This window comes from Dreissena polymorpha, chromosome 3 (genome assembly GCF_020536995.1).
Source record: "Dreissena polymorpha isolate Duluth1 chromosome 3, UMN_Dpol_1.0, whole genome shotgun sequence".
Lineage (NCBI taxonomy): Eukaryota > Metazoa > Mollusca > Bivalvia > Myida > Dreissenidae > Dreissena > Dreissena polymorpha.
In genome coordinates, this window is record NC_068357.1 from 116,473,050 (window position 1) to 116,487,474 (window position 14,425).

The 14,425-nt window shown below is 34.9% G+C and overlaps 1 protein-coding gene across 3 annotated transcripts in view; it reads right to left on the minus strand.

Moving 5' to 3' along the window:
* Nucleotides 1–8,856: 8,856 nt before the first annotated feature.
* Nucleotides 8,857–14,425, minus strand: part of LOC127871138 (uncharacterized) — an 85,303-nt gene continuing 79,734 nt past the window's right edge. For all 3 annotated transcript variants that reach the window (XM_052413859.1, XM_052413856.1, XM_052413857.1), the window contains exons 7-10: nucleotides 13,848–14,075; nucleotides 11,168–11,241; nucleotides 9,878–10,039; nucleotides 8,857–9,567 (exon numbers count right to left, since the gene is read on the minus strand). In XM_052413859.1, the coding sequence (XP_052269819.1) occupies nucleotides 9,448–9,567; nucleotides 9,878–10,039; nucleotides 11,168–11,241; nucleotides 13,848–14,075 (584 nt within the window). In that variant the 3' untranslated portion in view covers nucleotides 8,857–9,447. The remainder of the gene's footprint in view (nucleotides 9,568–9,877; nucleotides 10,040–11,167; nucleotides 11,242–13,847; nucleotides 14,076–14,425) is intronic.

Sequence of the window (14,425 nt, forward strand, 5' to 3'; positions counted from 1 at the left end):
AAAAAAACAACACTAAAACCTACTAAATGCAAATAAGTATAAAATTGTGTAATAACATATTGTTAGAAATACTTTCAATCTCATAGCGTCTGAAATACACTGCATATTCCTTTTTTCATCAGCTCACAAAACCTAAAATGTGGATTCCAATGAACGGTTTTACGCACTAGCGTTGATGTGAATTACCTTATTCGATATTAAGATTGCACAACTTGTATTAATATATGGAAAATGATGTTCGTATTTGAATACATAAAAACATCTAAAATGCTCCAAGTGCATTCATGTTTTGTGATGAATTTTGTTGTACAAAAAATGCATAAGTTTGCACCAAGTGTGTCTATGTTTTCAAATGATGTTTTTATTTCAATGTACGCATTAAGATGTTGATATACAATTATCAAAATAGGTGGTGCCGATCACTTGCTAACACCAACATTAAGTCAATTTTAAAAATGTATCATATTGATGTTAAAATGTGATTTTTTATAAAATCACCACAATGTTTCCCACTGGCTCAGGCATTTTTGCTAATAAAATACAAGCGTCTCTTAAACTGTTATAACAAATCTTAAATATTGTGTTTCAGTCCACGTCATGTTTGTTTAATAAAACACACACAACTACCAAATACATACAATACTCAATAAATCTCTAATAAAACTATAAAATAAAATTGTTTTCAATATAATCGTCATTTATTGTTTGTCAACTAACCCAACAACCATAATGTTTGTGTTGACCGTTACCTTTAAATCTATATATAGCAAGTTGTGCTTTCGAGCTGTTAATTTGATTTGAACAATTTATCTTATTTATTTATATAGCTTTTTATCACTATTGCTTCATTCGGTAATATTCTATCAACGAAATTCAAATGTTCTAACATGGACCATTATAGAATGTCCGAAATAAAAGTGCAATATTTCTGCACGTAAATGAATATCCTTAAAAAGCGACATACATCGTTTTCATATAAACCGTTAATAGCGACCTCCTTACGCTATTACATCAAGTAACTAGTGAAACCAAACACATGTCTTCTCATAGTATAAGATTTACTGTAAAATGCGTAGAAAACAAATTTCAAAGGCCGCAAATTGGACAGTTTCGAAACGTAACTTAAAGCGTTGACGTTATTTGCATAATCAAGACAGTGAATTGACAACGAACATAATAATTATCATCATGATAATAATTTTCATTATTAATATAAAGTATCATTATTGATAATAATCAGCTTCATTTATAAATACATTTAATAAAATAAAAAAGTATTGTTATTATTATTTATTCTGTATTAATTATTTTTGACACATTACCCTATTTTAATGTTGTGAATATATATAAGTCTACGATTCAGTTACGACACTGGTACGATTGAGTTACGACGAATCGTGGGGTTCGGTTGAAGTCTTGTGAATAGGGTCGCGAGTTCACTACGACGTGTAAGAATCTACTGCGACTGTACTACGAACGATGCAGACCGGTCACGACTAAGCTAGGACCTCACCGAACGCACCCATGAATAAGGCGCCAATATCTATTGATATTGATCTAAATCGGGAGAACCTTAGCGGGCTGGCAACTCACTCACTCGTGAGAGTCTTGATCTAAATCGCGAGAATCCTAGCGGGCTCGCAACTTATCTGGTGAACTCGTGAAAGTCTTGACAAAGTCGTAGCTGATTCGTAGATCACGTGATCACCAATTTCCCGATTGAGTCACAATGCCAAAGAACGCACTACGACGCTGTTACGAATCAACTGCGATTAAATTCAGTCTTAAAGGTCCTGGCCAAATTTTAAACACGTTTAAAATCTGGCCACGATTTTTCGTGAGCTCACTAGTTGCAAGAATCACTTACGACCGGCCCACGACTAGTTACGAATGAGTTAGGACCTTCGCCGATTGAGCTACGATTGTCCCCGACCTCAAAATATTGGAAATCGGGACAAATCGTGGGGAATCGGGTCGTAGTGGAATACCCCTATGATAGGCTTTTTGTGAGATGTATTAAGTTTATAATGTTTATTTTTTAATTGTAACACAGGCTTTGTTTTTGACCATTTACATACAAGAAAACAAAAAAGTGGTAAACTTAATCTAAGTTTTTAGTGGAAAGTTATCAATTGTAAATTTAAATGGGTTGTTCGTTATAATTGTGTATGCGATAAGAAAAGGTGCACATACAAATAAAATGTATTAGTATATTATATATAAAACCGTTTTACAAAATATTTAGGTCATACTTAAGCAATCATCAATAGTATTAACATTTAATAAAAACAACCAATTCCCAACCGCTCTAAATTTTTGAGTAAGAAATAAAAACCTTTTACACCATGATATTATATTAAAATCAAAGTATTGTCATAAACATTTAACAATTAAGCATTAAATGTCATAAATAAGTTAAACATTTACGTTACACTTTTCATTAAAGATACCATCTGAAAATTAAAGCTTTAATTGTTATTCGTAGCAACGTGTCGAGTCATATAATGCTTAATATTACTGCTACTTGTTAACGTTTATAATCAAATTCACTAAATAATCCAACATTTTATTTAAATGGTTTAATGCTGTTGTCATTATTATGGTTAACATATAACAAGTCAATGTGTTACGTTTAACACTATTACCTTAAATCAGTTTCCATTGTACCTAAAATCAATTTGTTTAAATATATTACATATGACTGAAAACACATAATTCCATGGGTTAAATATGTCCAGTAAATTAGTATTATCCAACTTTTACAGCAAATTCGGTTGATTAATGCCCCATTGATTAAATATCATCTATAATCAACGACACGTGCTACGTTGTTAGGCTACGTTCTAAACAAATGTAGTTCCTTGTATTTAACAACTCAATGTTATATTGATGTTATACAACTTTAGATTTGCAATTCAATATTAATAAAATTGTAATTAATAACGCACGACTCTTTGTCACAGAACGATGTTCTGATTAAAAGAAATGATTTTGTGATCAGCGGTTATTTTTGGGACGCGGAGTAATACAGTTACCTTGGTTACACTACAGTCATTATCAGAGTACGACAAACACTCATAAAAACTCGAAATTATCCAGTTAAACTAATTTTGTTTAAATAACAAGGTTTACTGAATAAAAAGTGGGATAACTAGAATAATAGGCTTTTTGTTTTCTAAGCCTCGCATGATAAACCTGATCTATAATCAACACTAACCTATTATTCTCTATTTAACATACGAGAGCAGCAGTTACACGAAGGGGAACAACTCCTCTCGTTTTAGTGTTGGCGTACACATGAATAATGTTCCTTTATTTATTAATGCTCGATATAAAAATTGTAAAATTTGTTTAAAGTGACATTTTCACGTTTTTGTAAAGTTGACGAAATTCTTTCACATTCGCACATTTTTGGTGTAGTTATGATATGATTGAGGATACAGTAATACTGAACATTTACCATGCTCTAAAATATCCATGTTATGCATCTTTTGACGAATTCAGAACCTGAAAATTATCAAGCGTTGCAACGCGAAACGATTGAATAATTTGGAGAGTGCTGCTGTTGTCGTTATAGTTTGTGACAGTACGAGGATTGCTTATATAAAGTATAAAATACATTACTAATTGTATGAGCACGGATGGTTGAGTGGTCTAAGCATTGGACTTTTACTCCAGGGGTCAGTGGTTCGAGCCCAGTTAAGGGTTTCCTTATTTTTTATCTTGTTTTTACTGGAGCTTCTAAGATCCAATGCTTACATTTTTCAGTATAAAGCGGGAAGCGGACAACGACAATGAGCGAGGCATGGTATTGTAATGCCATGGGGAGGGGGGGGGGGAAGAGGGTTAGGGTAAGGGTTAGGGGTCGGGTTTGGGTTAGGGTTAGCCTTAACCCATACCTTTAACCTAACCCGTCCCCTAACCATAACCATAACCTAACCATAACCCAGGGTTATCTCCCCTTTATCAGGCCTCGCTCGTTTAAATTGTCCTCTTTCCTAGAATTTAATGACGAGCTTCAATATCTGCCAAAATCTTTAAAAATGGCCCATTACATTGTAATATAAAGATTCTTTTGTTAGGGTCTGGATCTTAACACTGCGATTAACGTTCTTATACATACTATTCGTATAAAAACTTCGTTGTGTAATTTCTATTAAAAGAGTTTTATGTTGCGGGTATGCATATTGTTCTGTTATCTATCTCTGGGTAATGATTTTTTATTTCAACAAACAGTTATAAGTGTTTTTTGATAAATGGCTGGGTATAATTTTTTGATTTAATCAACGTATTGGTAATAATAATTCCTAAACCAAAATATTTGTGTAATTATTCCTAAATCTCTATCATGGTAATTATTGTTTGTTTTTACTTCGTAAATTGGTTCAAAGCCAGAACCAACACCTTTCAATAGATGGAGCTGCTGGTGAAGGTACCGCTAAGCAACTTGCTGCGATTTGCTTGTCCGTGGTTTGTTGGATTACTCAGTCTGTGTTTTTTCACATTGCTCTTTTTTTGTTGATTTGCTCACTTCTGTGATTGTATTTCTCTGGTCTGTGATTTGCTGCATTACTCTGGGTTTGTGGTCTGTGATTTGTTGCTTTTCACACTTTTGTGATTGCATAAATCTGGTCTGGGGTCTGTTGGTTTACTCTAGTCTGTGATTTGTTGCATTATTATGATCTGTCATTTTAGTGCATTTATCTGGTATTTGATTTGTTGCATTACTATCTTCTGTGGTGGTACTACTCTGGTCTTTGATTTCGTGCATTACTTTGGTATACAATTTGTTGCATTACTATCTTCTGTGATGGCACTACTCTGGTCTGTGATTTCGACAATTATTATTGTATGTGATTTGTTGCATTACTTATAAGTATATTAAGTATATAAGTATATTAAGTATATTAAGTATATAACTTGTTTTATTTGCGATAACGGCTTCGTTGCGATGCGTACACAATTTTGTGTATAGGTGAATTTCATCTTACTGTGTATATGCATTTAGGATATGATTGTATTTTACTAAAAGCATGTATTGTTGATTATGCAAATAAATCATCCGTTAACCGTTAAATGGTGAGTTTTACAATCTGATTTTCATTTTTACTGAAGACATTTACCGACTCAATGACAAAAACAAACAACCAACACCATAAAATATATACCATTGCTCGCATTTTATGCGAAGCATTTTTTTCAATTTTCGCTTCTACATCACTATATTTATGTATTTTGCTAAAAGCATGTATTGTTGATTATGCAAATAAATCATCCGTTAACCGTTCAATGGTGAGTTTTACAATCTGACTTTCAATTTAACTGAAGACTTTTACCGAGTCAATAACAAAAACAAACAACCAACACCATAAAATATATACCATTGCTCGCATTTTATGCGAAGCATTTTTTTTTAATTTTCGCTTCTACATCACTATATTTTTATTAACTATAAGCTAATATTTGCTCGTAGAAAACTTATGTTTATAGTATAACTTAAACGTAATGCTTGTGATTTAGATATGAACACGAAGTAATGACTTTTATTATGCATTTATCGTTGATGCAAAGCTAGTAAAGAGTTAAATGTGTTTGTAGCAATGCCCGTATGTGCCTATTTTACTGCTCCGTCAAGCAGGGAACAAGCGCTTGAATAAATGTACGAGTGCTTCGTCAAGCAGGGAACAAGCGCTTGAATAAATGTACGAGATTTTACGTGTTCCGTCAAGCAGGGAACAAGCGCTTGAATAAATGTACGAGATTTTGTACTGCTCCGTCAAGCAGGGAACAAGCGCTTGAATAAATGTACGAGATTTTACGATTGCATTGTCATGTGATCTTTTGATGAGATATATCGTCAGTGCATGCAAATATAACCACCATTGACGATTGATCACTAGTTTAAGCTGGCATAAAAATTTATTGGCATAAAACTAGTTTGTTCAGACATTTTGGTGTGAATATATTATACAACATTAATATGCGTGCATTGTTGAACACAAAAAGCACACATATATCAGCGATGAACACGGTTTAGTATTTGCATTTAACATTAGACAATGTGGTTTCCAACAAGCTTTTTAATATCAAGAATAACGTGTTTGATATTGGTATATTTATTTTGAAATGAGATTTTCACATTTCTGAGCACAAAAACATAAAGTGACGTGTATAACTGTATGCAAATATATGGACAACAATGTCTGAGTTGGACTCAGAATTTTAAAAGGCACATAGTCCGGGATAATGGTCTAATGTGAACACTGTTGTATGCACATTGAATTCAATGTATTTTAATTAAGTCAATTTTAGGGTTGCATAACAGAAGTGTTTATGATGTATATGCATAACTTTTCTATAATGTAAACAAAGTTAAATGCATAAATGTACAACAAGTATCTTGTTTATGATTTGAATACATACTTATTATTTTGATATTATAGAGAGGCGCGAATGACCTAAAATTGACGGCTGTGAATTTTGAAACGACATTTCCGCTTATTCCATTCATTGCCATCCAGTCGGGCCATGATGTGAATGTGGAGTAGGAGCCGTAGAAATGTGCTTGAGTCGGGTCTTTAGAAAGTTCTTCGTAAGGAAAGATGAAATTGAACAGGTTTAGCCTCAAGGCGTCCGTGGGCTCTTCAGCTGGCGAGTTTGCTCCGATCAAGCCAACGGCTTTGAATGAAGGTTTGTCGATTGTGTACATTGAATCCTTGCTGAACGAATGGCTTACATTTAATAATTGATTATAGGTCCGTGTCTAGTGACTGTCCAGTAATCGGATTATCAAACGCTTTCAACGCTTCTCCCGTTGTATGGTTTAGCAAAACCAGATCTCAAATAAATTGGAGAGAATAATCGGTGTGAGATCGGTGTGGGTGTGGTGGAATTGTCATGTGAATGACGCCCTTGATATCAAACAAAAAATGGGATGAAACTCCTGCTATCTCAGACTTTGCAGATCCGGTTATTCTCATGGTAAGATTCCCTTTTGTAAAAAAAATTCTGACGCGTGTGGCCATGTTGTAAAAATATGCTCTGGCATTTGACGAAATGTTTACATTCGGAACTATAATGTCAGGTAAACCCGCAACTCGACGCTGATCAATTTTTTCTTCAACACCGTCCAAGATTTTGCGATCGGTTGTTCATCAATGGAAGGCGCGGTCTGATATTTAGAAAAAAATTGATTTTATCAAATTCATAACAGCCGATGACACGCACTGAAGGCCATCCATGCATTTCCAGACAAGAGTCGTGTAGAAGAGCGAACCCGGCGTTGTAGACAACTCCATCCACGGCAGGAACTCGGACTTGCGCCTCCATGTACCACACATGGGAATGCTCTTGTCATTCGATTGCAGATCAGGTATGTTTACTATGTAGGAGAACAGCTCAAATGCGTCATATATTGTACCCGCTGAATACTGTTTGTACTTGTCGGATGTTAACGGATTCGGATATTCCAGCAAATAATCAGAATTATAAATGGACACTTGTGGTTGATGTTCTGGTAAAACAAATGACTTGGGAGCACTGTCTATTATACCATTTACCGGATCGTTGGCGACGTAAAATACCTCACTGGCTATTCCACTGATAGAGTTACTTAATACTTGCAATACATCATATGTAATTGGATGCCGGGTAACTACAAATTCACGAAACAATCAAAGACACGTAGAATCGTTTTGAAGAAGTTTTCTGTTTATAGTGTAGCCTTCGAAATTGAAAAGTTTCTGTAAACTGTAGTCGCTAACCTTTGCATAGACTGATCCGTTGAAGTAGTATACTGTATAAACGTTAGGGTCCAGGGAGCCACCACTGCGAATGAAGTTCTCAAGGTCGGTATAGCAACGATGGTGGAAACAATATTCATCCAACGAGAATAAGTATATCCATATTAAATCGTGCTTACAATGAGATGTATATGCTGTCTATTCGTCTCAATGTCAAATGTACATCTGAGAAGAGAATTCGACAGTCATGTTATATCAAGGATACAATAAATTATTATCTGCGCATATCTTAGATCAAACTTGAAGATGTATTGTTCGATGTAATGTTGAAACTTAACATATGAACACCGTTTGAGTGATCACCAAAGATACTCGCAAACAAAAATTAAGCTCAAAGGGCTGGTCTTTGCAATGCGATTTTTGTGCTGCGTGAATACGTTTTATTGGCCTGAAAAAGGATATCATGCTATTCAAAACAAAAAAGTAAAGTTTAATTCACACTATGTTTATATTTGAACTTCCTTCAGACTTTTTTTAAAATAAGGAATATACAGTGGAACCCCTCGCAACCGGACATCCCCAGGGCGACCAAGTGAAATTTCCGGTTTTGAGAGGATTCCGGTTTAGAGGGAAAGTTGACTTTTTTACTTTCAGAAGGTCAATTACATAGCCTAATGTGGAAAAACACATACTTTCAGCAAATGTTAATAGTTTATTTATATATAGCATGCATTAATAGTGCAGCATCTTGAGTGTAGGTTTAGGCAACATCTCTGACTCTTGATTTTGTCTTCTAGAGACATTTCCACGCGCTTTCGCTTAGGAGGCGGTTTGAACATTTTTAGTCTTTCTTATCCTAATTGCCAAGTTGAAAATCTAAATGAATATCTATATGAAACTGTTTCAAGAAATCTGCAAATTACCATTTTATATGACACTTAATTAGCAATTGTAATAAATTTACTCAATTTCACTGAAGATAATGTCAAACATTTATCCTACGTATGCATTGTCTTTGAAAAAAAAGTTTATATGATAAAATATAATAACACTCTTAATACATAAATAGTTTATGATATGTGTGTTAAGATATGGACTTGAAACACAAGAAATCCAATATTAAGCAATTTTATTTCCATCAAAACGCGTATGCTAATGAAAAGTTTACTTACACATGTATTGCAAATACATTGCAAGTATTGTAAATGTAGTTCCACTTAAAATGTACACAAAGAGCACAGTTGAGATAAAATATTTTAAAAAAAACACCATTTTACTGCAAACAATATCACTTATTCACACAGCGTACTTCTAGTTTGCCATGAAGGTATTCATCTTTTTCAATGGTTTCGATTAGGCTATTAACACGTTAAAGGAAAGTAATAAAAACATGTTCGCTATTCAACCTCTACAAATGATAGTCTGTCCATAAAGTAAATTGAGCAAGTCTTCGAATTGAACAAGTCAGTATTCATAATACTTCAAAAACTAACGTTTGCCGAGTTGTCTTCATAATCCTTATGTCAATATATAAAATAATGCATCATAAGTTATCAGGTACATGTCCTCGATCGTTAATCCGAATATCGGCCATACTAAAGAGTTGGAACACTTTGCTAATTTTTAATTCTAACATTTTTAATAATTAAAACACATGTGGCAAAATATCGAAATGTTTATATTAATATACATGTGAAGGTATACCTCACGTTTTTCGCCAAGCAGGTTTTACTTGAAATATAGTCCATAAATGTGTTCTGGAGTCTTTGATTTCCAATCCACTGGTTAGAACTTTTGCCACGAGGTCAGATATATTTTCAAATGTCTAAACCAAAAAAAACACAATAATTTTAAATGAGATAATTAACAAAAGCACTACACGAAAGAAGAATATGTTTTGTTATTCAATAATGCTGGTATTTGTACTTGCATATATTTCTCCTTGAATTTACTTTATATAATGAGAATTACAATAATTATCAAATATTTTCAAAATCATCAACGACCATTCTTGCATCATTTTGCAATAACGGAAGCATCAACTGAAAATAAAATGGTATGTTAAACCGGTAAGAAACATATTCGGGTTTATGGTCAGCCGATGTTATGTGCGACATCATTATTTTTCTGTGTACCTGCATCTCGAATTCCTTGAAATGATACACGTCCCCAGTTTTCATTATCATCAATTTCTTGATGCGGCAGTGTTCGTCCACAAACTCCAGTGTGAAGACATGCAGCGATCCGCCCGGTTCAGCAGTATTTGTTGTAGCCTGTCTCACAAGAAATGTTCCGGGCTAGGAGAAAAAGAGATATCTGTATGAACTATATTCGTTAAATATATACAACAATATATGTAAAATGCTGGCATGTAATATAAACATATCCGAACAAATGATTATGTTTCGGTTTGAAATTAAATATCACAGTGTTTAAATATGAAGGTTTGTCCACTGTTAATTTAAAATCATTTACGGCCATTGTCCTTTATTCACGGATATAAAATGCGTTTGTTTTTGGAATATCATAACATTATGTACTTTGCTATGAGCTCCCCTCCGGTAAATAAGTGTAACCATAGATGAGTGCAATACGGATACATTTGAACAAATATGCCATTTGTGGAAGCGTCTTTAGTGGACAAAGTAGTAACACGAGGTCGCGAAACACGGATACATTTGAACGCACATGACATTTGTAATATCGTCTTTTGTGGATAAAGTAGTATCACAAGGTCGCGAAACATGTTTATCAGATACGGAATCATACAATTTATCAATTTTGACTTAAATGCTGATTTTTGCATGTAATGCCTTCAGAAAACAAAAACAAAAACCACAGTGAGATGAACAGTAAAGATAGAATTTCAAACAAGCGAGCATGAACGTTCAGCTGTATATTTGGTCTTTGTTTAGAACACATCAAGAGATAAGAACCATCGGTTCGTCGAATTGAGAGTGAACCTCATTCATAAACAACCAACTTTTTGCTAACAAGAATGGTTTACATTTAATACTTAAGCGTGCTTTTGTTTTTGCGTTTATTTTCTTTTGACGACGATAAGAGCATTGAGCTGATGGGTACAGAAGAATGTGGTCAACACAAACTATCAAAATGACTTGTAATTCCTAAAACCGCATAGTGATAAGGTATTTGAAATTCGAACCTTCGATGAAGCATTTGCCATTCCAAAAAGGCGTTGTCATGTACCTATACGAAATTAATCATTATGTTAAGAAAATAATATGCTTACGAATCCTATTGTTTTCCATATTTGTCTTACATAGTAAGAAAAAAATAACTCAGGTCGTGAATACAAACGTTACTTCTGAGGTACATGCCAACAAGCGTGATTCTATATGATTTTAAAAATAATTGGGTATAAATATTTCTTTAAATACATAACTATTCTTCGAATCTCTTACCGGTTTTCTTTCGAGTTCCTCTTTGGCTTCTTTTTTGCCAAGCTGTCCGCGATACCATTCACAATCTTGAATGCCTGTCGAGTATATCAATGTTAAAGAAAAAGAAATGAACTTCGATATGTTAATATTAGAACTCGGATATATGTTTAAACAAGAGCACCGCCTTGCGGGTGCAGACCGCTCATCTATTTTCTTTTTAAAGGTGAAAGGACTCTCATTTTCAATCACAAAGGAGGGAGGGGCGGAGTGAAGAGGGGTGTATAGTGTGGGGGTGTGGAATTTATTACATTATCTTCCAAAAATGCGAAAAAAAAACGCAAAAAAAAAATCGGGGGGGGGGGGTGGGGAGTGGGGGGGGGATTTTTGGGTGCGATGGTTGGACGGTATTTCAAAAATAAAATAATAAAAATAAATATTTGTGTTTTTTAACCGTTTAAAAAAAAAATGGGGGGTGGGGTGGGGGGGGAGGGTAAAGTGTGAGGGTGTGGTTGTAATTTGTGAGATGATCTTAAAAAAAAAATTTAGGGGGGGATTCGGGTGGGGGAAGAGGGGGGTGGGAGGGGGATTCTTGGGTGCGATGGTTGGACGGTATTTCACACATAAAATAATAAATATTTGTGTTTTTTAACAGTTTCAAAAAAAAATTGGGGGGGATGGGGTGGGGGGTATAGTGTGAGGGTGTGGTGGTCATTTATGAGATGATCTTTAAAAAAAATATATAGGGGGGGAGGGGAGGGGGGGCACAGGGGATGGTTTGGGTGGAGTCTATTGTGGTATGTCAGGTAAGAGTAGTTTTGTCAAAGTATCCATCAAATCTAATCATAAATAAAGAAGTAATGGCAATTTTAGCAAAATTTAATAATTTTACCTTGAGAGTCAAGGTCATTCAAAGGTCAAGGTAAAATTCAACTTGCCAGGTACAGTTACCTCATGATAGCATGAAAGTATTTGAAGTTTGAAAGCAATAGCCTTGATACTTAAGAAGTAAAGTGGATCAAAACACAAAATTTAACCATATATTCAAAGTTACTAAGTCAAAAAAGGGCCATAATCCCGTAAAAATGACAACCAGAGTTATGCAACTTGTCCTGGGGGGGTGGGGTGGGGGGGGAGGGTAAAGTGTGAGGGTGTGGTGGTAATTTGTGAGATGATCTTAAAAAAAAATTAGGGGGGGGATTCGGGTGGGGTGGGGGGGATTCTTGGGTGCGATGGTTGGACGGTATTTCAAACATAAAATAATAAAAATAAATATTTGTTTCTTTAACAGTTTCAAAAAAAAAATGGGGGGGTGGGGGGTATAGTGTGAGGGTGTGGTGGTCATTTATGAGATGATCTTAAAAACAAAAACAAAAAATAGGGGGGGGAGAGGGGAGGGGGGAGGGCACAGGGGATGGTTTGGGTGGAGTCTATTGTGGTATGTCAGGTAAGAGTAGTTTTGTCAAAGTATCCATCAAATCTAATCATAAAAAAAGAATTTATGGCAATTTTAGCAAAATTTTATAATTTGAAGGTCATTCAAAGGTCAAGGTAAAATTCAACTTGCCAGGTACAGTAACCTCATGATAGCATGAAAGTATTTGAAGTTTGAAAGCAATAGCCTTGATACTTAAGAAGTAAAGTGGATCGAAACACAAACTTTAACCATATATTCAAAGTTACTAAGTCAAAAAAGGGCCATAATCCCGTAAAAATGACAAACAGAGTTTTGCAACTTGTCCTTTTACTGTACCCTTATGATAGTTTGCGAGTGTTCCAAGCATGAAAGCAATATCTATGAATCTATGTGGACCAAAACACAAAACTTAACAAAATTTTCAATTTTCTAAGTATAAAATAGGGCACATAATTCTGTCAAAATGCCAGTCAGAGTTACATTACTTTGCCTGCACAGTCCCCTTATGATAGTTAATAAGTGTTGCAAGTATGAAAGCAATAGCTTTGATACAGTAGGAATAAAGTAGACCTAAACACAAAACTTAACAAAATTTTCAATTTTCTAAGTATAAAAAAGGCACATAATTCTGTCAAAATGCCAGTCAGAGTTACATTACTTTGCCTGCACAGTCCCCTTATGATAGTTAATAAGTGTTGCAAGTATGAAAGCAATAGCTTTGATACAGTAGGAATAAAGTAGACCTAAACACAAAACTTAACCAAATTTCCAATTTTCTAAGTATAAAAAGGGCACATAATTCTGTCAAAATGCAAGCCAGAGTTATCTAACTTTGCCTGCCCAGTCCCCTAATGATAGTAAGTAAGTGTACCAAGTTTGAATGCCATAGCATTGATACTTTCTGAGAAAAGTGGACATAAACGCAAAACTTAACCAAAATTTTCAATTTTCTAAGTATAAAAAGGGCACATAATTCTGTCAAAATGCACGCCAGAGTTATCTAACTTTGCCTGCCCATTCCCCTCATGATAGTTAGTAAGTGTACCAAGTTTGAATGCGATAGCATTGATACTTTCTGAGAAAAGTGGACCTTAACGCAAAACTTAACCGGACGCCGACGCCGACGCCAACGCCAACGCAAACGCCGACGCCAAGGTGATGACAATAGCTCATAAATTTTTTGTCAAAAAATAGATGAGCTAAAAATAATGACTATTCCTAGTGCAAGGTATAAATTAAACTCATTCAAGTTACTTCATCAATTCTCGTTTACAAATGGTCACGTACGGTCGCGTCTAGAAGAGTGCGAAGATGTTCTGAATCCCGAATCATCAGAGAGCGGTTGATTCGACCCGGGAAGTGGTGCGGGTTGTACTGTCAGTGTAGCGCGATGGGTCGGGACATGCGGTGGTACGGGTGGCACTTGCGGTACTGGTGTACGTACCGGGACAACGGTGCCAATGCGAGGAGAACGAGGTGGTACAATAGGCAAAGTGGAAGGTGACGTTGGAATGGCTAAATAAAAGATACACACCAGAATTAATGTGACGTTCGATTGAAAAGAAATAACAGGCTAAGTTAAAAAACGATGAACACAATGCTGCATCACAATGTTTTAAAGAAACTGAATGCTTTAGACATCATAACATAATTTGCACATCAGTCGAAAAAGACACATTCAAATACTTTATCATTGCTGAATTTATAAATCTGTAAAGGCGTTCAATTATTATCCCTTATTTAATGTTTTCTATTTGGTGCGCCTAGCGCATGGCTGTTTAGTATTTAACATAATCTATTTAAAAAAGATTGAATTCAACATGTTAAAAAGATAACTGCACCACTATGTTTCGATAAAATACTAT